Source organism: Pithys albifrons, chromosome 17, assembly GCF_047495875.1.
Source record: "Pithys albifrons albifrons isolate INPA30051 chromosome 17, PitAlb_v1, whole genome shotgun sequence".
Classification (NCBI taxonomy): Eukaryota; Metazoa; Chordata; class Aves; order Passeriformes; family Thamnophilidae; genus Pithys; species Pithys albifrons.
The window spans coordinates 423,219-447,863 of record NC_092474.1 but is presented as its reverse complement, the minus strand read 5'-3'; the positions used below and the strand labels follow the sequence as shown (position 1 = coordinate 447,863).

Sequence of the window (24,645 nt, the reverse complement as noted above, 5' to 3'; positions counted from 1 at the left end):
TGGACAAACAGCTTGACTCACAATTGAAACACAGCTGATTAATGCCACTCAACCAACATCTAAACCCCCCCAGACTTGTACCAAAATCGGGCTGTTCAATCCACTGGAGTTGTACCTCTACAACCCAGATACCATGAAACTGTTCAGGTGCCCAGTACAGCCCTGCTGCTCTGACAGCAGCTCCAAGGCCCACCCTGGAGGCTTCTGCTCAGGTTGTAAAACTCACTTATCTTCCACCAGGTGTAAAATAAACCAGATGATCATCTCTAATCATGTCATAAAGGTGTTCTGAAAATTAAAGAACATCCCCAGCCTGTCCTGCAGGTACTGGGGGAACCACAATATTCAGTGTTGTGATGGACTTTGCACATACTTCAGTATCAGGATGCAAACTCCATTTTGAATAAAGGGCTAGTTTGGTCCTGCCAGTTTTTGCTTGAGCTAAAGATCACCCAAGTCTTTTGGGGCAAGAAGGAAAGTTAAGCTGTGCTATTTAGTACTAAAATGCAGAGATCAGTCCATCCAAACCCTACCTGATAATTCATTAAACACTGTAAAACCCCTCTTGTCTGCTTTCCACAGCGATCTTTACCAAGTAAACTCTTTGGGCAATCAGGTTTATGCATAACACAAGCACAGACTAAAGTGCTCAGGGATCATGGAGCATCTCAGCTGGAACTTATTCAGCAATACCCTAGAAATGGATGAGCCAGACCCACAGATCAGCTCAGCCCCTGCTAGAGGAGCAACAGTTACTGCTCATCAGTTCCGTGGCTCAGCAGAGCTGCTTCACAGCCAGGAATTATTTGTCCAGCCTCAGTTAATCCAAGGCTGCTCTGCTGGAAGGAGGTGAGTGGCAGTGGCAGTGCAGGGGCTCAGCTCGTGGGTCAGACCCTCTGGGGAGAGCCAAGGGCAGGGACAGAGGAAGAGACAAAAAATTGGAAGCACCCTGGTCAGGGGGTGAGCTCAGCTCCAGGGGTGACTGTGCTGCTGTCCAGCTTAACTGGATCCTCTACATGCAGCTCAGCACCACATCCACAGCCCTCCATGTGTGTGGGGACAACCCTCAGCCAAGACCACTGCCCAGTCACCTGACAGGGGCAAAAAGACATTGAATGGAAGGGTCTCAAGCTTTAGATGAGGCATTGCCCATCTCTGTCTATCAACAAGTCAGATATCCTGCAGATGTATCCCAGCTGGTAAGACACAAGCCAGAATTATTCTGGTAACCCAACTGTCAACAGTTGGTGTTCTTATGGTCCCCTTGCTACACCAAAGATGATGGGATGTTACTGTGAACATCTCAAATGTGGTACTTCTGTGCTTTTTTAATCTCTATTACTTTGATTATATCCATGTCAAGAGTTAGATTTTTATACAAGGAATAACACACATCTCACAGCTCCATTTTATTCCTACTTTTGTTGTTTGGTTTTTTTTCAGACCTAGAAAGACCCTTATTTCCTGCCCCTAAGACAGCACTTGGATAGAAGAAGGGGTAGTGGGGTATTTTCCACTTTCTCAAGATGGAAATACATTTGATCTCATATGAAGAGCATCCTTATCCCTTTGTGAGATTAAATGATGGATTATGGAAGAAGCTGCAAAAGTGTGGCCTGAATGACTTCACTGCATCCTCAGGCAGCCCAGAGGGGTCAGACCTGAGGCACTGACAGGACCAGTCACCTGATACAGGGAACTTCAGGAGTTGCTCCCACCCAAAGCAGAAGGAACTGAGGGAGTGCCCAGAGGGCTCCTCTGCTTCACAGCTGACCAAGCTCTTGAAACAAAAACCATCCAAACTTCCTCCAGTGTCTCTCAGCGTTAGTTTGGAGTGTGCAAGAGACTGACCCTGTGCAGAGGTTCCATTATTGGCTCAAAATGGGCAAAAGCTCTAAAAGTAGCAACAAATTTCTGTATTTTGGACAGATTTGTGAAAGGAAAAAACCCCAATGTTTCATGGCAGTCTTAAAACCTCATAAAAATGAGATTCAACCAATTTAGAAGTTTTTAAGAACAACTAAGGCTTTTCTCTCTGGCCTTGTGTCAGAGTAAACCAGGAGAATTTCACTGGCAAGGAAAGAGAGCACAAAACCAACAGGTAACCCAACAAAACAATTGAAAGCTTTTATTGTGATACCTCAAGTAGATACAATATAGTGAAACAACAAATGATGTACAGTATTGCTAGGACAAAACAGCAACACAGCCATGTCACCTGTAAAAGAAAGCATTGTAAAGAGTTTAAGAAACAAAGAGGCACAACTCAACTGCCATTTAGGACTCTGCTTTAGACCTCCAACCACTCGTAACAGTCCTTTGGAAAGAAACCTCTGAAGTGTCTGTTCCTGTTGCAGGAGGTGTTTGTTCTGCTGGTTGGCTTAACACGAGTCTCAGTGAAGCCCAATAAAGTGTCCAGAAAGTTTAATGGTAATTTGAAGCTCCTTCCACTCCCCACCAGCACGGAAGGCCAGAGAAGGCTGAGTCTGGTGTGTGAGGCTGCAGGTGCTGCTGTGCTGGCAGTGCAGGGACAGCTCCACAGGCCCCACTCCCAGGGAAGCAGCAATTCCCCAACCCAGCACAGCCCTGGGAACTCCTGCCCTGACACCACCGGGCTCCGGGGGCTCTGTCGGAGCCTCTGAGGCCGGTTTGGAATTCAAATGAGTTTATCATGAGCTGCACTCCCCTCCTCTCCCCGGGGCACACCCCCAGACTGCTCCCTCCAGGCCTTGCTCCTGGACAATTAACGTGGAGCTACAACGAGCTTCTTTCACACAGTTTGCCATCCAACAGTTCACAACCAAATTTGTGTTCTGGCCCTTTTCATTGGCAGATAAAATTAAAATTACCAGACTGCTCAAAGCCTCAGCTGGGCTGGTTAGGTTGGTGCATCAGCAACCCCTCACCAAATTCTGCAGCTGATTTCACAGCACGTTTGCAACTCAGCAGGATTTTTAGAGATGGCAGAGTTGCCTTTTATTAATCACCAAGTTACTCAGAGCCACCAGGCAAAGACCTGCAGGGTTTGGAGGCAGACTCGGTGCTCCAACTCCACTGGTACAGCCACTGTTTTGGACCCAGACTGAGAGTGTGTGGTCAGATTACTAAAGTCACACCAAATTGGGATTAATTACTTTAGAACAGGCCTGGCTTTAGAGGTTCAGTGGAAAAAGAGAAACCCCTTCAATACATGTACATTTTTGCTAGCAAATTCCTATGCATCCCAATGAACATTTCTTCTAAGCCAGCTCATAGTCAGTTCATTTGGTCCAAGAAAAGAGCCAGCAAGAAACAAAGGTTCACAAAAGCTTTTTGTTACAGTTTATAAAAAACAAAATACAAAATAAATGTTAAGACCAACAATAAAAATAACCAGTACAAGTAACAAAAGTGCTCAAGTTGGAGGGGAAGTAAACTTGCCCAGAGCAAACACATACAAACTTTAAATATAATCTTCAATATATTACAAAAATTGGTTAGAGGGAAAATGCTTTAGTAAAATTTTTTTTCAAGTAAGTTTATTTTTCTTTCAAATGACTGCTGGAGGGTGCAGTGACCAGACTGACCCTCTCACAGCAGCAGCCATTGCTATCTGGATCTGACTTTCACCAAAACCATTAACAAGAACTGAGGGGAGAAAATAATTACTGACACTGCCAAACAACACAGGAAGAAAATTCACATATTCCCTCAATAGAATGAGCCTCAAGAACTGTTACATGGCAGGACAAAATAGCAATTCTGGGTTAGTTCTGCTCTTTACTCCTTCTAAACAACCACTTTTATAAAAGACCAAAAAGAATATTGCTTTGTTTGGTTCTCTTAAAAGCCATAAAAACATCACATGTAGATCATTAACTCTTCATGCCAGCAGTCTGAAGCTCTGTGTGCCAAGCACCTGAAGTCCCAACCTTTGGCATCAAAGTTAATTAAGGTTTTGGTGAAAATGTCCAGTTTGAAATACAAATAATGCACTGAAGAAAGAGGTTGAATTTCTAAGCAAGAATCAGACTGTGTTACAGACAGCATCAGCCCACCAAGAGGAGACAGCCAAACCCCAGCTCTGGGGAGAAAGTCTTTAATACCTTATGTATTTCCTTTAATTTTGACTCTCTGTGGAAAAGCAGCCATTGCTTTTGCCTTCAGCCTCAACAGGTCTGTAGGCAGGAGACAAGGAGAGCCCAGAGACACACACCACACAAGCTGCTCACAAGGATCAACACTGCAACAGGACTTGGAAGCCAACACAAACTTTTTGCTGATAGAAGTTTTAGCGCCTTCTCTGTTGGCAACACACATTACAGGGGTGGAAAACAGAATCCCAAGAATTCCAGGTCAAAAAGATCACGAGACAGGAGACACCAAATCCCATCTTGCATCAATGAGATTGTTAAAATGAGACCTCGAAGCCTGATGTGAACATGGAGTGATGTGTAAGCCACAAAATCCAGCTGGAACACGACTGCACCACCTCAGGTCTCTGCACTGAAGCCCAACAGCTCCAGCTGTGACTCCTGACCTTGGGAATCCACAGGTGTCCATCCCACAACCCCCTGCCTGCAGCTCAGCACACACAGAGCAGGCACACCTGGGCCAACTCCTCTCCACAAGAACACTGGGCAGCTGCTTTGAAAGACTCGTATTGCCCCTACCCATTGGCATCATTTTTCATGTGTGACCATTTCTAAAGTGCAGCAGAGTTCAGAAAGCCCCTCAGAGTCCCAGAAAGGTGCCAGCAGCAGCAGCAGCAGCAGCAGCAGCAGCAGCAGCAGCCCCATGAGCAGCTCCACAGGCGCCACATCCAAACTGTTACTGAGAGAGAGGAGGGTTTGCATTGCAAGGCTTCTGCACTGTTCAGTTACAGGACTTACTTAGTGTTAAAGGGTGGTTTTTTCCCCTCAAACATCTTATCCTCAAGCATTAAAAGGATTAAAATACAAAAATTCTTCAGAGACTGTTTAATTTGAAAATTAAGTTAGCAAATTTACGCTCAGTTTGCATTTCACAGACACCAACAGCCCCCACTGTGCATTCACTTCCCAGAAGTTCCTCTCATTAACTGATTCCATTAAAGAAGCAGCATGAGAACAAAGGAGAAGGTGAGATTTATATAAATTTTTATTATAAAAAGGTACTTGGGGATGATTTAGCCAGCAAACCAGGAAACCCTTTCCCCACCCCCAGATTTTAAAAACTATCTTGCTATTTATTCTATGAAAACCCAAGTCAAACTTCCCTCCCCTCTTATTCCTCCTCCTTCTCCTCCAGGTACTATATTAATTTTCATGTCATAGGCTCTGGCCATTTCTCACAAAAATAAATATTTTTGTTCCAATGTAGCAGAAGCAGAATACTTCAACGAGTTTCCTTGACATCAACCTCTTTGTCCAGTGCATTAGGACTACACAGTTACATGGAACCAGCCATAAAACCTCACTGATGCACAAGTCCCTGTTACTGGCAAAGGTACAGTACCAAAACTGTGGTTTTTCCTAATATACCAACTAATGTTTTCTCCAAAATAGAAGATGCATATATTTTTCTGTCTTTTTAATCTTGCAAGTTATAGTTTTATAAATTTCTTACCCAGCAAACTCCTTAGGGAATATGTTGGTCTTACATGAACATATTCTATAGCATTATTGATTTAAAATCTTTCTATGTTACTTCAATAAGATACCAGACCTCTGGCATAACCTTTCCTAACAACTTGAGACCTGCTAACTTCAGTCAGTGCAATTGAAATATTTTTTTGAAGTGAGCACTGTACCTTTAACCAATTCACCTACAAGATGTACTTCGGTTGTGGTACACTCAGATTTAAAAAAGGAATTAAGAACTACAATACTGCATCCTCTTCACTGCCAAACACATCAGAAATTGCTACATATAGAAAGCACCCCATCCCATACATTCCTTCAGATGCTCAGGTACAGAACTCTACAGGACTGGAGTGTGGGTGCTCAGGCAAGGAGCATGCACAGCAAGGGGGCATTAAAGGCAAAGGGCAGAGAGATGCTGACCAGGAAAATCCGTTTGCAATTAGTGAACTGTTTCTCTAGTCAGAGAGAGTTTAGAAAAAGGTCATCCAAAATGTTCCAAAACAACTTTCACACAATAATACACGTACAAAAAGAGGGAACTTACACAAGGAGAAAAGGCAAACATGGCCTGAATAGCCACTTACACTACACTACTCGTCTGAGGTTTCAGAGTTCAGTGATATTCTCAGGGCCACTCTAGCCAAGCTCTTCCTTTCTGCTGTGTTAGTCTTTGTAAAGCCTTTCCACAGAATAGAGTCCAGGGAGAAGGAAAAAGGTTATGGTTCACTCCCAACCATTGTCTTTTATCATGTGGGCAAGTTCAATGATAAACTTTCCTTCTTTGTATTTCTGACTGCTCTCAAAAGCATGTTCCTGCAAGGGAAAAAAATAAATAATCAACACCACACTGAATGCAGCTGGGAAAGTTAAGGATGTTAAACATCAAACTTGCATTAAAAGCACAAACCAGGAGACACTGCAGTTAACGACCCACTCTGGTTACACAGAGGGAGGGGTGGGAGGTCGGAAGGAGAGGCTGAAAAGCAGGTCTTGCTTTAGAACTTTTCATGTTCTCTCACTGCTTGAGGAATTTAATGCCTTTTTTTAAGTGAAGGTTAGGAAATGGAACATTATGTGTGTTATCTCCTCATTCCCAGAAGTAAGGAAAAGAGGAAATGGGAACCTCTTCAAAAGATCTCCTCCATATCCATCCTCACAGGGAGAGCATGAGGAGAACTGCTCAGATCTGGAGCTGCACTGAACCAATGAAAGTCCTCCATGCCACACTCAGAATGACCCAACATTTGCAAAACATCAAACTTCCAACACAGCTCAAGGGTTACAGGTAACTGTTCAAGCCCCAGAATCGAGTTCCCATCACCTGTAAGCCCTGTGAACATGCTCAGTGCCACTCACTGCAATTTGGAGTTTTGCTCCATGAACCAACTTCTGCAACCCAAGAAAGGAGAGACCCACTTTGGCAGTTTCTCCCCTGTGCTTCAGTGCTTGGCAATCTTGCCAAAAGGTATTGCAGAAATATTAGACAGATGTGACAGCTCCTGTAGCTCAGGTTTGAGTGGCAGTTCAGAACAGTTACCCACTACAGCATTTCTGCAGATGGAAGGGAGCAAAACTGTCTTAGAGCCTGATGAACACAAAAGCCCTGGAGCAAACCCACTGCCAGCAAAGGTGCTGCTCAAAGATCTGTGCTCCAGCACATGAACATTTATTGAAGATTGAGGTGTAGCACTTACATATTTCCATCCAAGAGTGGTTTTACAGTTTTCACAATAGATATCTGCTACAGCATGTAAACCTGTCAGAAGAACTCTCTCCTCTGCTGGACCACAGCCCACATTTACCCTGAAAAAAGGAGAAATTGCATTAACTGCATGCCTGTGAGGGTTTTTAAAAATAGTTTAAAAACCTGCCTAACCTCCTCAGTGCTGTCAAAGTAACTTCCTCTGTTACACTGAGTAGGACAGGAAGAAAACAAGGTGTTGGTTTTGTTTTTTTAAGTGGCTGGTGGTGCCACTGTTGGAGATACCCACTGACTCCAGCAACAAAGACAAGCTAAACAGTTAAACTTTCAGAGGACAGAGCAGTGAGCAGTAACTGGACACTTGTACAGTTTGAGACCTCTGTAATGGAAGTCTGTACCAGTAAATCAGCACCAGCAGCTGAATTTAGAACCAACTCCAAAATAGCAGCAGGGAAAAAGCCTCATAAATATTTCTTTGCTGGGTATCAGCAGATTAAGCCATGATGAACAGACAGCAATGGCAAAACAAAACATGCCATGAAGTGCTGCACCCAGCCAGGTTTGTCATCAATAAGAGTCTCTGCAGAAAACATGAGGCAAAACTAAACCAAGTTTTCAGGCAGTTTTAAACAAGAGAAAATGTTGCTCTTTTTGCTGTTGTGTTACCAGTTTCTTACTATTAGTTTTAATTGAAGGCACCACTGGACAACTACATATAAAAGGAATTTCAAGGGTCTACAATCAAATCCTTTGCAGTTACATTTCCATTATCCTGGTCAAAAATAGATCAGGACACTCCACTGCATTTTCTTTCAAAATGCTGCAACAGAAAAAACTGCTGAAAAATGAAGACAAAAATGCAATCCTGCATAATAGAAACTTAAAATATATCCATTAGCAGATGCAAAGAGCCTCCTATCAAGGGAAGGACATGCCTAAGATTGCAAATATTAGGCTGATAAGATCACAGAGACCTTTTGCCTCCAGCACATTTGCAATATTCAAGGTCATTTAAGATGTACCAAGTTGACTGAAACATTAACCTGTAAATGTATACAGCTCACACTGGGACATTCCTCTTTAGGGCACAGCAGAGTTGGTAAAGCAAATTTACAGTCACACATAAGTTCTGACTTCTGGAGTATCTCAGAACAGCAGCTCCTACTCAAGACAGCACCCATTACACACACACAAGGAATTTCACATTAACAGCCTCCCCTGATCTTCCAGCTCTAGCAGAATGGCTTAAAACACAAGACAAACTCCTGTATGTGCCCAGGGATACTTCAGGATGGGGCCAGGAGCTCTTCAGTAACTGCAGCTGGTGAGTAAAGCAGCGTTAAGAGGACCAGGGCAAAGGACAGCGACGTTAATTCCTCCTGTTTCCCCTGGGAAGCAAAGTTACACCCTGCAGGGCTGCAGGGCCAGGACAACATACTCACACAGAATTGAAGAGGTAGGCTCGTCCCTGGCTCCCCTGGAAGGACTGCAGTAAAAAAAAGAATTGCACTTATTAATAAAACCAAAGAGAAGAAGTCCCACCAAACAAACAAGTAAGTTCCAGAAGGGTGTGTTAGTGACCATATAAAGGTAATATGATATAAACTATTCCAGATCAATTCCTTTATACCAGTTCTTTATAGAAAGGTCTGGTCAGCCAAGTTTTCACCCACATTAGATTTCTAGCAGTGATTTTAAGTGCTGTTGTTCAAAATAAGACATCTGTAATACAAACAAAGAATACTTTTCCTGCCCTTCTGCAAGGTGTCAATCTCATTTTCCTTCATGCTAATTAAAATAATCTGCTTTTAACTCAAAGGGAATGATTCCCATCATCTCTGCCTTCCCCTGCTGCACCCAGAGGATGATTTATTTCTATTTCATTGCATCATTTCATGTAAGAGCAGTGAAATTCTGAACCAAGCATAAACCCAGCACACTGTGCTCAGGAAATGCATCTGAGTTTATAAACTTTGCTTTATTTTAATAGAACTGGTATCACCCAATGCCTGAACACAGCCACACACCTTCAAATCTCTGGCATTCCTGACAGATTAGGGACAAAAGGTGACTGTTGGACTTCTTGGCTGGATCTAAAGAAGTGTTTTAGTTCAGAGCAGTAGCCCAGTTTTGGATTAAAGCCCCTCATCAGCCACACTTTCTGGGGCCTGGTTTGGCTTCAGGAGCAGTGTCAGTGCCTGGGAAGCACATCCTTGTTCCCTGGGCACAGGGGGAGCAGCAGCTCCTGCCCTGGGCACTCTGCAGTGCCAGTGCAGGCACAGGGCCTGGCAGCAGGTGGCCCTGGGCTACCCACCCCCCTGGGAGCAGGGGGCCCTGGGCTACTGACCCCCCTGGGAGCAGGTGGCCCTGGGCTACCAGCCCCCCTGGGAGAAGGGGGCCCTGGGCTACCGACCCCCTGGCAGCAGGTGGCCCTGGGCTACTGACCCCCCTGGCAGCAGGTGGCCCTGGGCTACCCACCCCCCTGGGAGCAGGTGGCCCAGGGCTACTGACCCCCCTGGCAGCAGGTGGCCCTGGGCTACCCACCCCCCTGGGAGCAGGGGGCCCTGGGCTACCAGCCCCCCTGGCAGCAGGGGGCCCTGGGCTACCCACCCCCCTGGGAGCAGGGGGCCCTGGGCTACCCACCCCCCCTGGGAGCCCTGGGTTACCCACCCCCCTGGGAGCCCTGGGCTACCCACCCCCCTGGCAGCAGGGGGCCTGGGCTACCCACCCCCCACCCCCTGGCACAGCCTGTGAGCAGCCCAGCTGCACCCCCAGGGCAAACGTGTGTCACAGTCGCTGCTTTCAGCGGGGGATTTGTCCCTTCTGTATTGATAATTTAGACACTCCCATTATTTCCCATTCAAACAGGATCACACTGAAATGGAGGTTTTCTTTCTTTTTTCTCTCTTCATACTGAATTCCATTCTAGAAAAAAAAATCTTTAAACTGCCTTAATTTCCTATTTTTCCCCAGCCTGTCCCTTCTCTAACCCACTTTCCAAGAAAACTGAAGATTTTATCCACACTGCAGAGAAAAGGACAATTGTCTTTAAGAATCCCCACAGTTCCAGTGTTGGAGATCACTCAGCTTTTCAGAGGCCTGCATTAGATCAACACAGAAGGGTTTTGGAAGGAAAATCTCACCTGGAGTACTTTTGAAAGGTAATAGTAACATCAGGAATGGAACCACAGGCAGAAGGACCTTTCTGCAAGGGATTCTATTTCTCAAATGGATTTAGTCAAATCATTACAAGTCATTAGAAATCATCAGGTATTTTGTCAGTCTCACAACTGGCAACACAACAGCAATAACTGTTGTCTCTGAACTACTTACTCAGGACAGTTTGCAAAATAAAAAAAGGAATATATATATATATATATATAAATTAACACATTTTGAGCAGCCTTAACCAGATTATATACTGCAATCAGTGGTAAGGGAAATCCAGGACTGGGCTACTCCAGGGAGCAGTGGTGGCACCCTCAGCTACTCACAAAATCTTACATCAGGATGAGAAATTCTACTTAACTGTTTATGGTGCTCACATTTTATTATTTTAGCAACCATTTCTAAGAACTAGTGACAAAACATATTGCTGTTCTCTACACCCACTTGGAGGGAGGTTGTAGCAAGGTGGGCTCAGTCCCTTCTCCCAGGTAAGGAGTGACAGGACAAGAGGAAACAGCCTCAAGTTGCACCAGGTGAGGTTCAGATTGAATACTGGGAAACATTTCCTCACCAAAGGGGTTTCAAGCACTGGCAGAGCTGCCCAGGGCAGTGGGAGAGTCATCACCATCCCTGGGGGGATTTAAAAGACACACAGATGTAGCTCCTGGGGACACAATGGGTGGACCTGTCACTGCTGGGTTTGTGGTTGGCCTCAATGACCTTACAGGTCATTTCCAACCTAAATGATTCTAAGGAGGTTCTACCAATAGCAAAGACAAAAGGGAAGGCACCAGCCAGAACTGCAAGTGTTATTTTTCACAAGGCAATGAAAAGCAGACAGGCTGTGCAGTGCAGTGAAAGCTGAACCTTCAGGTGGGACTGACCCTGAAAGGGGAGACTTGGTTCAGGAGAGTCTGAGCAGCTCTGCCAGAAAGGAATTAATGCCTCTAATTTATGCCTTTAAAGCAAACAAACAGAAACTCACCACTAGTTCAGTTCCCCTGAGATACTTGAAACACTCATCACAAACTGGCAGAGTGGCCCAGACCTACAGTCTGAGGTTTCTGCAGAATAACCAGATTAGAGCCAGTAACTAAGCAGAGAATGCTCAGTGCAGGTGAACCCAAAAACTATTCACATTTATAATCTCAAAAACTGCTCACTAACAAATGAGTAATTAGCCTGAGTACACTCCACATTAATCAGGAGAAAGCAACAGTTGTGCAACCCCAACATTTAAGACAAAGCAAAGGGAATACTTTTAAAATCTTCTTATTAAGAAGCAAACTTAAAACTACAACTTCCCTGTTTCATGTACCTGAAACTAAGGAACTTTCAAAGCCATAATGACCATAATACTTGGTTAAGCTACTGTAAAAATTCTTAAAATTAAAAAAGCTGCAGCCATTTCCCCTTGCTTTAAAATCTCCACATGAAATAAAACTCACAAAACCTTTTTCAAACAGCACAAAGAAATTCTCTCTCCTATTAAATCATGTGCTAGTTTCTGTTTACATGTAATTAATTACACATGCCAATTGCATACAAATAACGTGGTGGGTTGGGGTTTTTTGTGTTTTGTTGTTGTTTTTGTTTTTGGGGGGGTTTTGCCTTTTTTTTTCTGTCTGATCCTACACAATCACTTCTTAAACTACTTACAGGCCATACCTGCAGTTCCCCAGCAGGCTGGGAAAGAAAAAGGACTGCAGAACAAAGCAACAGTCAGGAGACTTTCCAAACTCTGCCAAGTTTATGTTTAGTCTTGACTCAGTATCACCTAATAAAAGCTCTCCTTTGACCCCACATCTCAAACTTAAGCAGAGGGCAGTAAAAGGATGCCAGGAATAGCACAAAAAGCAGCTCTTCCCTTCTCTTGTTTCATAAGCTGAAAAAAAGTTCTGGCCAAATGAAATACAAAGCACAGGCTGGAAAGCCCTGCTCTTGTTGTTCTTTTTTCCTGATGTATTTTTAAAGATGACTTGGCTTTTCTCACACCCTTTGCTTTGTTGCCCTTAACTATGAGGTGCTCCCCAAGGCTTATTTCCCTCAGAAATGGCCACCTCCATCTCCATCACCTTCCAATTCTCAGGACTATCAGGGTACAGTGGAGGGAGAAGCAACACAGAACCTTTCCTGTGACAGTGATTTCAGAAGGAAACCTGTTCACAAACATCCCCCTGTGAAAAGCTCCTCCATTCCAACCTTCTCTTGCTCCCTGTTCCCAGAGACTGGTTCACCTGATACCATCTCCTCTTACCTACACACACCCTGAGAGACCAAATATTGTATTTACATGCCACAGAACTCTTGTTTCTTTGCCCAGCTGCAAAGAGCAAGTTCCTCCACGTTGACATCACTGAGATAACTTGACAGGAACCTGCAGCAACTTGAGTGACTTTGTTCTGGGACACAGACCTTGGGTCCAGGCAACTCAGACGTGCCTTCTGAGTCAGTGTCCAACACACCATGAGTGTGGCACTGAGCACTGATGGTCTGTAGTCCAGCCAGACAGAACTTACATATTGACTGGACTAAAGGCACTGTAGAAACACCAATTTTTAAATTCCTCTGCCTTTTAATTTTTATTATGAATCTCTTGTTCAGAGCTTGGCAGCCACAGCTTGTTATTCACATGAACAGCTGAGGTTTTTTCTCCCAACCTGTATTCAAACAACACAAGAATGTATACACATGTCACAGAAGCATTCTCTTGGTCACAGAATATTGATGAACCTGGAGGGTTCCACCTACCAACAGGTATAAGGAAGAGTTATGATCATTCTACTTCCTGATGCATCCAACTACTAGAAATGAAAAGAGGACAACTCATTTTGGCACTTGAGCTGCTTGCTAAGCTTCAGCTTGGCTATAAACAGTATTTTGCATAACCAGAATAAAATTAATGCTGAACATTTGTTTCTACCAGCACCAGGTTTCTCACACTCCACACTGTGTCATTCAGTCATAGTGATGTGAATTTTAAGAGGCTGGCAGGTTAAACACCTCGTGTGTCAACTCCTCCAAGGAAATGAAAGACAAGATTTGAAATGGCAGTCAGGGACTAACAGGCATAACTGTTCAAACCAGTCTCCAGACAAACTGCTCCTCGACAGAATAAACATCACCTGTGCAAACACCAGCTCCTACTTTGCAAGATTTGCTCAGCACTCCCAAGATCACTGGCACTCTACAGAAATCATCACTAAACCAGAACATTCTATTCAAACTGAGTCCTGAATCTGTGTCTTACCCAGTAGAGAGGAATTAGAAGATGTGGCAAGTGCCATCAGCTGTCATCAATAACCATTCCCAGCAACCAGGATTTTTGCTCAGAAACTGAGCCATTTATCAGTTCAGCTTATTCTTGCAGTTAAAATTTGAACTTGCTTTAAGGCTGATTTTTCACAGTCCTCAATTAATAATATTGGATTGATTTATGAGTTAATTTATTCTGTAGAAAATCCACATCTTTGACTAGCTGTGCCATTTGTACAGAAGGATCTACCAGATCCATCAAGTCTTCTTGTGTCAGCACAGCTGAAAGTATCCAGGCTGTTACTGCCCACAGATGGGACTGGATTGCATGGCCAGAGATCCTGCCCCACATGATGGCAGAGGAACTGCCACCTTGGCCTGTGTAAGACCAGGACAGGCTTCACTCTGAGCAAGCCACAGTGGCAGGAGCAGCATCTCCCTTAAGCACACCCTGCAAGCTGCTCACAACACAGAGCTAGAACTTTAAAAAATGAAAAGGAAGGAAGTCACAGAATCACAGAATGGATTGGGTTGGAAAAGACCTCCCAGATCATCCAGTCCAACCCTTGGTCCAACTCCAGTCCCTTTACCAGATCATGGCACTCAGTGCCACGGCCAAGCTCAGGTTAAAAACCTCCAGGGATGGTGAATCCACCCCCTCTCTGGGCAGCCCATTCCAATCCCTGAGCACTCTCTCTGCAAAGAATTTCTTTCTGCTCTCCACCTTCAATTTCCCCTGGCAGAGCTTGAGCCCATCGTGCCCCCTTGTCCTATTGCTGAGTGCCTGGGAGAAGAGACCAACCCCCACCTGGCCAGAACTTCCCTTCAGGCAGTTCCAGACAGTGCTGAGGTCACCTCTGAGCCTCCTCTTCTCCAGGCTGAACACCCCCAGCTCCCTCAGCCCCTCCCCACAGCACTTGTGCTCCAGTCCCTTCTCCAGCCTCGTTGCTCTTCTCACTTGGGTTTTTGTTGAGTTTCATTTCCTTGAGTGTCCTTTCATTGCTGAAGTTCCCTCTACAAGCCAGGACAGATCAGCCTGAATTAGTGTTCTGAACAAATAAGCAGTTAGAGAAGTACAGAGAACAGTGTAGGGGCTGCACTGTTAAGGTAAACCAGGAACAGGAGTGCTCTGAGGTCTGAAATTATCTCCTCAGCAAGACACATCAGACTGCAAGGAAACCCTCTCGCTTCAGGATTTGCAAAGTTCAGAAAATTGAATTCAGCATAAGCTGCTGACAAAAACCAAATTATGGGAGGGGGGAGAAGAAAAGATTTGTTCCATTTGATATTTCTTCAGATCCAACTCCTTGATAATACAAGACAAACAGAGATAATGCTGCTCAGCTGCCTCCCAGGCAAGTTCCAGAAGACTCCATAGTAAGTGTTGAAAAAAGTGTATTTCCTGTCAATTACTGATTTCAATAAACCAAGTTACAAAATCCAATGCAGAAAGAATAACCTTAAAAAATCCACCCCAAAACCTGCATGATTGCAAATCTGGCAAGTGATATTTCCTTCAAGTGAAAACTTTGCCAGGCAGGACAAGTTATCCTGACCTATACAGCATCTTGAATGGATTTCAGAAATAATTATGTCAACACACCCCTAGAGTAGAACACTTCCCTTGCACTTTCCAGCTCCTTTAAGCCTTCTTATCTCTTCTTGGATGTTTTCCAAAGATTGCTTCTCTTTCAAAAACTACATTCTTCCACCAAAAGGAAAAAACAGAACCCAGAAGGCTCTTGGAGAAAAATAAGTATCACCAGAATATTTATGAAATTAGACAGGGAAAAATGGCCTTCAAGCACACAATGGGCCCAACTGTATCTCCAAACACCCATTCTGTCATAGGCACAGGAGGATTATCAAACTGAACCAAGCTGAGCACAGCATCTTTACTTAGAGACAATAAACCTTTTCAAAATTCCTCTTGAACTCATCAGTTACACAAAACCACAGATTGCCAAGCAGGGCTAAAAATGTTTAACATCTATTTAGGCTCAAGACTCTCTCTTCTCATCAATAATAGAAGAGCAGCCCACACTGAATGCCTTGGAGAAATAAATTTAACCATCAAGATTGTTCTTTTACCCACAAGGTGCAAGTGCAGTCAGTGACAGTTACGTGGGTATTTATATGTGTATATATCTCTGTGTGTATATATCTCTATGCACACCTTATGCAGACCCTGTTCTTGAAAACATTGACACATTTAGTTTTATCTGTGACTTCACATAATTTTTAAAAGAAATTTAAAAAGCTGTAAGTTCTTCCCTGTCCTCTGAATGCCCCCAGGGCAGTGAGGGCTGGTATATTCCTTCTCAGAGTGTTTAAAATATTTTAACAGCCACTTTGAAGTCTTCCCCAAAGAAACAGGAAATCAGCACCTGCAGACTTGTTTTCAACACAAGGCAGTTGTGTCTGACATACCTCAAAGTTTCACTATCTTCAGTTTAAAGCCATCCAGTTTATTAGTTCTCTTACTGGGGATGCTTCAAACCAGTGGATTCCCCAAGACAACCCGGATTTATAAATGATTATGGCAACTGTTCACACGTGTCCAGCTGTCCAGAGTGATGTCTGTCAATCCCCCTGGCCCATGACCTGATCTCAACCAGCCTTCTTCCCACTTCTTCCCTTCCCCAAGTTCCTCCCTGGCTGCAGAAAACAAGATTATGGAGTGACAACATCTGGAACCACCACCAGCCAAGCTGATGAACACTGGGCAGCACACAGAGCCCCTTCCCAGCTGCAGAGAAAACCAAACCCCAGATAACTCTGAATTCTCTTGTGCAGGTAACACACTCTTGTCCTGTCCCATCACTCCGTGTTCTTATTTCCAAGACTCTTGGTTGCCATTTTAAGACCAGCAAGGGCACAAGACAAAAAAACCCAGAGCTTCATGATTAATTCCAAGGCAAGAAGGAGACCCTGCTGCTCCAACAGCACAGAAATAAAGATGTGATTGGTGTGTGCTGCCATCCCTGCCAGACAATTGGCATCAACAGCTCTCAACAGCTGAAGAACTGCAAAGCTGTATTGAAGTCTGGTATTCTGAGGCTCAGAATCAAAGGGATGATTGACAGGAATATGCAGCACTCTCTGGTTTGCCATGACAGACCAACATTTAAGAGAAACACCACACATTGCACAGCACAGCTTATCTTTTCATCTTCAAGTTGGAAATGCTCCAGTGTCAGGTATAATAAATCCTTGCACCTCAGAGAGCCTCACAAAGCCAGGGGGAGCTGCTTTAAATTAAAAGTGCACCATGTGCTTGGTTCATTTTCCCTGACCACAGAGAAGGAAGCAAGTCACCAAGCACACAGGAAACACGGGGTGGGGACAAGCCCAAAGGAAGCAGCTACAGCTTAAATAAATGCTGTGGCCTTGAGCTGCTGCAGTGCCTGGGGCACCAGGGGCTGGGGGAGAGGGCAGAGAAGCACCAGGAATAAAGTGAGACAATCTGCAAGCCAGACCTGGATTTAGTGAGTGCAACACTGGGCAGTCAAAATACAGCACTGGGGTGGAAATCAGGCTGAGCAGTCCAGCTCTGTGCTCCACCACAAAACCCAAACCAGCCCAGGAATCACCACACTGTTCCTGGTTAACTCCAGATTGTGCAGAACCAACTTCAGGTTGTTCCTGGTTTTGTGGTTTTGTTTTCTTTCTTTCCCTGCATCTGGGCAGTTACAGTAAGGAGGGTCCTAGAGATGTTAAATAAGAAACTGGATCTCCCTCATTAACCTCCTTGCACACAGCATGTCTCAATAAAGGCACTTTGATAGAAGTTCAGGAAAAAATAATAATAAATCAGATTTTATTTCCTGCCACCACCCCCAGGCCAGCAGCACTTATTTTAAGGATCCAAGTGTATCTAATGCTTTGCAGTCCTTTCCATCAGAAGAACTGTTGGAACATACACAAGTTCAGCCCAAGGAGGGTGGGTTTTCAAAGCTGTGTCCCAAATACAAGCACAATAGATGAGAAATGGTCTTTTTATTTCACAAATACACAAAAATATATACCTCACATTTAAATGTGTGTCATTACCATACAGATTTAGACAATAAAATATGGTCAAGAAATCTTGACAAAATGGGAATCAGCTGTCAAATAAGCACATGGTCAACCTGTAAGTACAGAGGCTTCTGTAAGATGTCTTCAGCAGAAATTAAAGAAGGCAGAAATAAAGCAGAATCCACATCTAACACTCTCCCAACACCATCAGAAACAACTCAAAGTAATTACTTGTATTTACTAGACAAATTTTTTTGAAGAGCCCTCCATGTTTTCTTTGAATTGAAAATCTGGTTTTCAAGGTTTGAAATTACTTACAAAGCTGCAAAGTGGACTGATAATTAAAAATATATTCAAAATATTCTGTTGACCAGAACTCCCAAGGCCTCAGGACTGGCTCATGTGGCAACTGTGGCAGCTCACAAAGTCCACAAAAAGAAGAGCTCCCTATGAAGTCTGTGTGCTTGGATTGCATTTTCTCACTGAATACATCTCAAGGGACACAGGGAGCAAAGTTTCTTCCTTCCTGTAGGTACCTACAACCTGAAGTTCAGGAAAGATACACAAATTCTGAAATCAACAGGGAAAAAAATGGAAGTGCATTCACTTTCTTCTTAGTTTTGCTGACACTAAAGCAGGCAGGTTAAACTTCCTCCTCAAAGAAAACCCACATTCAGAAGGAGCAGCATTCCCAGCCCCTCCCATCTCTCTTCAAGAGCAGCATCACCACCTTCCTGCTGAACACACCAACAGGCAGGAGCAACAGGCAACATTTTAAGTGGCAAACCCTTTATAACTAACTTTATTTGACAAGATAGATATATATGAAACAATTCATGTTAATAGGTTTGAAAGCAACTGAGGTGTCTCCTCCAGGACACCAGTAAGAGTAAATTAATCAGGAGCTTCTCTGAAGCAAAGAATGAACCAGCCTGTCAAGTATTTATCCCAAACTACAAGTTTTCCTACATATTTAATGCATCACAAGTCTTGGTTTCTTCTAGCAAGAGGTAAGAGGGGCAGGCCCAGCCTGTTCCAAGGATCCACCCTATCCTCTAAGCTCAAGTTCAGACAGTCCAACTACCATGAACATCTCTGGCTAAACATATTCCTTAGGAACTGGTACACAGCACAAGTGTGTTTACAGATTCCACAACAGAAGTGGGACATTCTGGAAACAGCCAGTTTTGTGACCTTCAGTCCAACAGAGTCAAAAATAATCTCTGTCTGTAAGAAGCACAACCAGAACCACTTCCCTACTTAGAGATCCATGTTTTCTTCTGCCAGTTTTCCTTAGCAGATTTTTCAGACAGGACAGCTCACAAACAGCACCCACCTGAGAGCAGCCCAAGGTTGTGAACGTGGGGAACATACCAGATCAACCTCAATGTCACATTCAGAAGCTTCCAGAATACATCCAGTTCTCAGCACACAACATGTATGACCCAAGAGTGAACCCAGGGAAGACAGTGTGGAGTCTGCACCAATTTGCATCCCTTATCTACTGGGAGCAGTGACACAGTGATAACCACTCTGGGTAAGAAATAATTCAGGAGGTCTCAAAGAAACCACTTGCCTTGGAGATCAATTCATCGTGGTTGGCGAGATGGGCCCTGCAGTGGATGCAGCTGTAGGTGCGGTGACAGTTTGGCAGGTAAGCCTGGAACGTTTTTGATTTTGTCATTTTTACCATCTCTGCTGGTGGCTCCTCACTCAGCTCAGGGCTGGCACTTGAAGAATTACAACTTTGCTGAACTCGCTGACAAAAGAAACACTGGAATATGCAAGCAAAAGCCGTTGTTGTTCTGGAGTGTGTGTGGCACTTTCCACACAAACGACAGAAGAGAAACAGTCACAACCTGTAGGTGAAAAGAGCAGAACAATTAGCAGCTTTCAAGGCCAAAGTAACTTGTTTTTCAATAACTCCAGCCATAAAGCAGAGTGTTATTGGAGCAAATGCCTGGCTGCACTACAGGCCCCTTTCTCTGAGGAGCTGCGCAGTTCAAGCCCCATTCACGGCAGGAACAAGCAGCTCTGTCCCACTAATGGCTCCTACTCCACCACACTCCTAATGAGGGAGGAGACTCGCAGCTCACCGGGAAACACCAGTGCTTTATACTCTTTAACACATCCATGCAAAAAAATACAACAAAAAGGCAGAGAATGAGACAAAGTTAATTGTCTTCCAAGGTCCAGTGGCCAGTTCCAATGTAGCATCTTGGAAAGCACTTGCTCTGTCCAACAGTAACCACACGATTCTTATTTGCACTTCAGCTTTCAGCAGAAATCTTGCAGTAGCACACCTGATTTCAAGGCACATACCAAGCAAGACGCTGCCACCCTATTCAGGGATCCATGTCTTTCCCTCTTGCAAGCAGAATTATGCCTGCAGGCAAAGACCTTCCTGACTAGTGTCCTATCAGAGCTAATTAGGTACTTCTCACAGCACCAGAATAGTCTTAGTGAACGCTACCAAAGTCAGTCAGGTACTAAAAGCTAAATTCTGCACAGAGAACATCCATTCTTAATTCTTACTGCTCAGAGTGCATTTTAGAAGCAGTACATGTACAGAGCATGCCAGACCTTCCTGCTGGGCTGGAAAGCAAACCTCTAGTTTGCCTGAAAACTACAGATTCCAAATACTGACACCACCACCCACTGATCTGTCAGAGGCCAGCAGTTCCCATGCTCTGTGCATCAAGCTAATGAGCAATCCCAACACCAAACACTGCACAGTCACTCATGCCATCAGCTGTCAGGTGACTGGCAGAGTAGGTCAATAGCACAAGCAGAGAAAGGAATTTACTGCATCTCCATCCAGCTATTCAGCTGAGCATGCCAAGCACTTATTCCAGCTCTAAACTGCATGCAGGGCAGCAGCTGATCTCTCTTTAGTAGTAGGACACCAGTAACACAACTAGAGCAGATAATGAAAGTCACAGAAATTAAAGATGGTTTACAGGAAGCAGCCACTGCTTCAAAAGAAGTCTTGAGAAAGTGATCTGTACAGCAGGCCTGGCACATGAGACAAACACAGCAAAATTCAAAGGGTTTTGTTTAGGGGTTTTTTTAAACCTTAAACTGAAAATAGGAGGAGAAAACACTCAAACTACTGAAGGACTTGGTACAAGAAAATTTATTACATTGAAAGGTAGAGATAAGCCACAGACAGACACGTAGCAGAACACAGACAATCCAAAAAAATGAAGCAAAAATGGGAACAAGCTGCCATCCAAATGACATATCTGCACATCAGCAGGATGGGGCTTTTGTTAGTCACTGAGAAGGAAAATGCATTTGATAAGGGATACATTAATATGTTTGAGTTATTAACCCATTTGGCATGAAGAGCAGAATTTAAATATTAATAGTCATTTAAACAAATATTATATACTTAGTGTCTCAAGATAATTTAATTACAACTGCAAAGGGAAGAATGATTACATTATTTGGGGAAAACTGCTTGCTTTTGTAGAACAGCTGGACAGTAAGCCACATTTATTAGAGGCAAGAGATTATAGGAGAAAGATTACCTAAGAACACGAGGTTCCAAATAAACTCTGTTACATACAGATCCTACTTAGGTTCACCAAAACGGACAAAACCAGAGCAAAACAGTTTCAGAATGAAAGGCACCACATACAAATATGTTTTGAGTTTGGCTTAACCCCCTTTCATCCGTAACTGACACAGGTCCAATCGTTGCCCACGTTCAGTAGGCACTGATGTGGCACTTGGGGACACGGCTCAGTGGTGGCTCAGGCAGCGCCGGGTTAATGATTGTAAGAGGTCTTTTCCAACCTTAACAACTCCATGATCTTTAGCTGAACGCAAAAAGAATACTTTTCCCCAAGGCATTTCTAAAAGCTCGTTGAATTCACCCTCCTAAAGGCAACCTGGACTCTTTTGGATTCAAAACACCACATTCTTCATCTACAGAAATTCAAACAACTCCAAAGCTCATTTGACAAAACCGTATTTGATTCAAAGAGGCAACTCTAAGCTGCCCACCCTAAAGAACCGGAGACTTGTTGATTTGTGGTGCTGAAGGCGAGACTCAAAACAAGGCAATTCTCAGCTTCCTCTAAGCACGGGGAGCACACCCGGTCCCGCCGCCGCAGGGCTGCTGCCCATCACAGCGCGCCAAAGCCCGCACAGCCCCTGCATCCGCAATTCCTTAATTCCCTGCCCGCGGCACGGCCCGTGCTTTGGGCCTGCACATCACCCACTGTGTTCGCACCCACCGGTGCGGCGCCCGGGGCACCTGCGGGAACCGGCACACCGACCCCGGCCCTGCCGGTGGGGCTGCCCCGGACCCCCGACCCCCGCGGTGCCCCCGGACCGACTCCCCGAACGCCGGGGTGTCCCCTGAGCGACAGCGCCGGTGTCCCCGGACCGGCCCTCCCCGGTGGGCCCCCAGACCGACCTCCCCCCGCGGTGTCCCATCGAACGCCGGGGTGTCCCCGGACCGACCCCGCCGGTGTCCCCGGACCGACCCCCCCGGTGTCCCCGGACCGACCCCCCCCCGGTGTCCCCGGACCGACCCCCCCCCCGGTGTCCCCGGACCGACCCCCCCCCCGGTGTCCCCGGACCGACCCCCCCCCGGTGTCCCCGGACCGACCCCCCCCCGGTGTCCCCGGACCGACCCCCCCCCCGGTGTCCCCGGACCGACCCCCCCCCCGGTGTCCCCGGACCGACCCCCCCCCGGTGTCCCCGGACCGACCCCCCCCCCGGTGTCCCCGGACCGACCCCCCCCCGGTGTCCCCGGACCGACCCCCCCCCCGGTGTCCCCGGACCGACCCCCCCCCCGGTGTCCCCGGACCGACCCCCCCCCGGTGTCCCCGGACCGACCCCCCCCCGGTGTCCCATCGAACGCCGGGGTGTCCCCGGACCGACCCCCCCCCCGGTGTCCCCGGACCGACCCCCCCCCGGTGTCCCCGGACCGACCCCCCCCCGGTGTCCCCGGACCGACCCCCCCCCGGTGTCCCCGGACCGACCCCCCCCCCCGGTGTCCCCCCGGCGCCGTCCGGGGGTGGGAGCGGAGCGGCCCCGTCCCGCCGCGTGACGTCACCGGGGCGGGGCGCGGGACGGCCAATGGCGCGGGGGGGCGGCCCCGCCCCACGTGGGGCCCGGATGTGTAAACAAACACCCCGATAAGCGTGGCGGGGGTTGGGGCGGGGGGGCAGCCCCGCACCGGCCCCGCCACCGGCGGGGAAACAGCCCCTTCCTCCGGCCGTGGGGAGACGCGAAATGTGCCACGAATCGGCCTCCCCGCGTCGTTCCTTGTGGGCGCAACGGAACGACGCGAAATAAGCTTTAAAAAAATAATAAAAAAGTCTTCGGGCAGCCGCGCTCGGTAACCGGCAGTGTGGTTGCTCCTGCAAAGCTCACAAAGTTAAGGACCGAGCCACAGGAGCCGCGTTATTTCCCGGTACGCGAAGCGAAAGCAGGAGAAGAGAAGCGCCGAGGAAGTTACCGGCTGGTGCCCGCTCCGCCGGGAGCCGCTGCCCGAGCGCCGCCGAGCCGTTCTCTCCCTCCCTCCCGCCGTGCTCGGGGCCGCCGCGCGGGGACCGCCGCCGCCTGTGCCCCCCAAGTCCCGCAGCGACTCCCCCAGGACAGCGGCTCGTTCCTGCCGCCGTGCCCGAGCGCAGCCCCGCGCGGGGGGACCCGCACCGGCCCCGCGCCCGCCGAGCGCAGCCTCGCCCCCCCTCACTTATGTAAACCGCCCGCACCCGCCCCGCGCCGAGCGGGCTGCGGGCACACAGCGCTGCCGTCATTTCCAGGCGCTATAAATAGCGCCCGAGCCTCCTCCCGACACCCAAGTAGCCTCGGTGGCCCCGGGCACACGCGAGAGCGCGGCCCCCCCGGCCGGGGGCAGCTCGGGGCTGCTCCCGCAACCGCCTCCCGCCCGCTCGCCCCGCTCCCAGACAGCACATCCCAGCGCGGGGGAAGAGGGGCCGCTCCTCGCCCGCTCGGTACTCACCGCTGCGCCGACTCCGCTGCCAGCCCGGGCTCCGAGCGGCCCCCGGGCCCCTCTCCCTTAGGGGGCACGGGCAGGAGGGCAGGCGGGACCCCCGCGGCGGCCACCGAGGGCTCCGCGCCGAGCCCTCACCTTAAAACAAAGAGGTGGGATCGGGGGCGGGGGGGACACGACGGCTTCCCTCGCCTCGAAGGTACCGTCTCGGCGGCGGCCGCCGGGCGGGTCATAGACGGGGGCCTGGCGCGCGTGTGCCGCGCTGAGGGCCGAGTGGCGGCCGAGGCATCGTGCCGTGCCGGGCCAAGCCGAGCCGTGCTCTGCCGATTTGAGCCGTGCCGTGCCCCGCGCTCCGCCCGCGCCGCCGCTCCCGCCGCCGCCTTTGTTTTGCTGTGCCCGGCCCGGGGGCGCAGCGCCGTTAAACGCGCTCCCACCGCCGCCGGCAGCCAATCACTGCGCGGCCTCGCGCGCGCGCGCCCGGCCCGGCCCCGCCCCCTCGGGGCGCGCGCTCCGCCCCCTTTTCTCCTCCCCTCCCGGGGCTTTGTGGCGGAGGAGGAGGCGGGAAACCGGCCCGGTGGGCGTGGCCATGGAGGGTTGGCTCCGCCCCCTTTCCCTACACGGGGTTTGGAGGTGGAGGGGGAGTTTCCCTTCTCTAAACTTACCATTTTTCCAGGATTGTCCCTGTAGCAACACACGTGCCCGCTGTGACTCTGCTGGAGCGATACTTCTCCAGAGTATTTCCTCGGTTTTAGACAACCAGCAGATCAAGAAAATTCCTTAACGAAGCGGAACAGGGTCGTTACGGCCTTGTGGGATATTTCTCAGTGGGATGAAGGATCTTGGTCTCACTTAATCACAGAATTAGAGAATCTCAGAGTCGCAGAGTCACTGGCCTGGAACCGATCACGCCTTGTCAGCGAGAC

At 47.4% G+C, this 24,645-nt stretch overlaps 1 protein-coding gene and 1 long non-coding RNA gene across 6 annotated transcripts in view; one reads left to right on the top strand and one right to left on the bottom strand.

Moving 5' to 3' along the window:
• Positions 1 to 5,391, top strand: part of LOC139679987 (uncharacterized) — a 13,235-nt gene extending 7,844 nt beyond the window's left edge. The window contains exon 3 of the long non-coding RNA XR_011699283.1: positions 1,444 to 5,391. This is a non-coding gene — a long non-coding RNA (uncharacterized lncRNA). The remainder of the gene's footprint in view (positions 1 to 1,443) is intronic.
• Positions 2,103 to 24,645, bottom strand: YPEL1 (yippee like 1). 5 transcript variants are annotated; one of them, XM_071572191.1, is made up of 5 exons: positions 24,385 to 24,645; positions 19,325 to 19,607; positions 8,748 to 8,791; positions 7,298 to 7,406; positions 2,103 to 6,416 (listed from the first exon to the last, which is right to left on the bottom strand). In XM_071572191.1, the coding sequence occupies exons 2-5, from the start codon at positions 19,439 to 19,441 to the stop codon at positions 6,327 to 6,329; spliced, it is 360 nt and encodes a 119-aa protein (XP_071428292.1). In that variant the 5' UTR covers positions 19,442 to 19,607; positions 24,385 to 24,645; the 3' UTR covers positions 2,103 to 6,326. The 5 variants fall into 5 exon arrangements, with proteins under 5 accessions (XP_071428292.1, XP_071428291.1, XP_071428295.1 ...); XM_071572190.1 differs by lacking the exon at positions 24,385 to 24,645 and adding an exon at positions 23,732 to 24,158; XM_071572194.1 differs by lacking the exon at positions 24,385 to 24,645 and adding an exon at positions 22,175 to 22,192.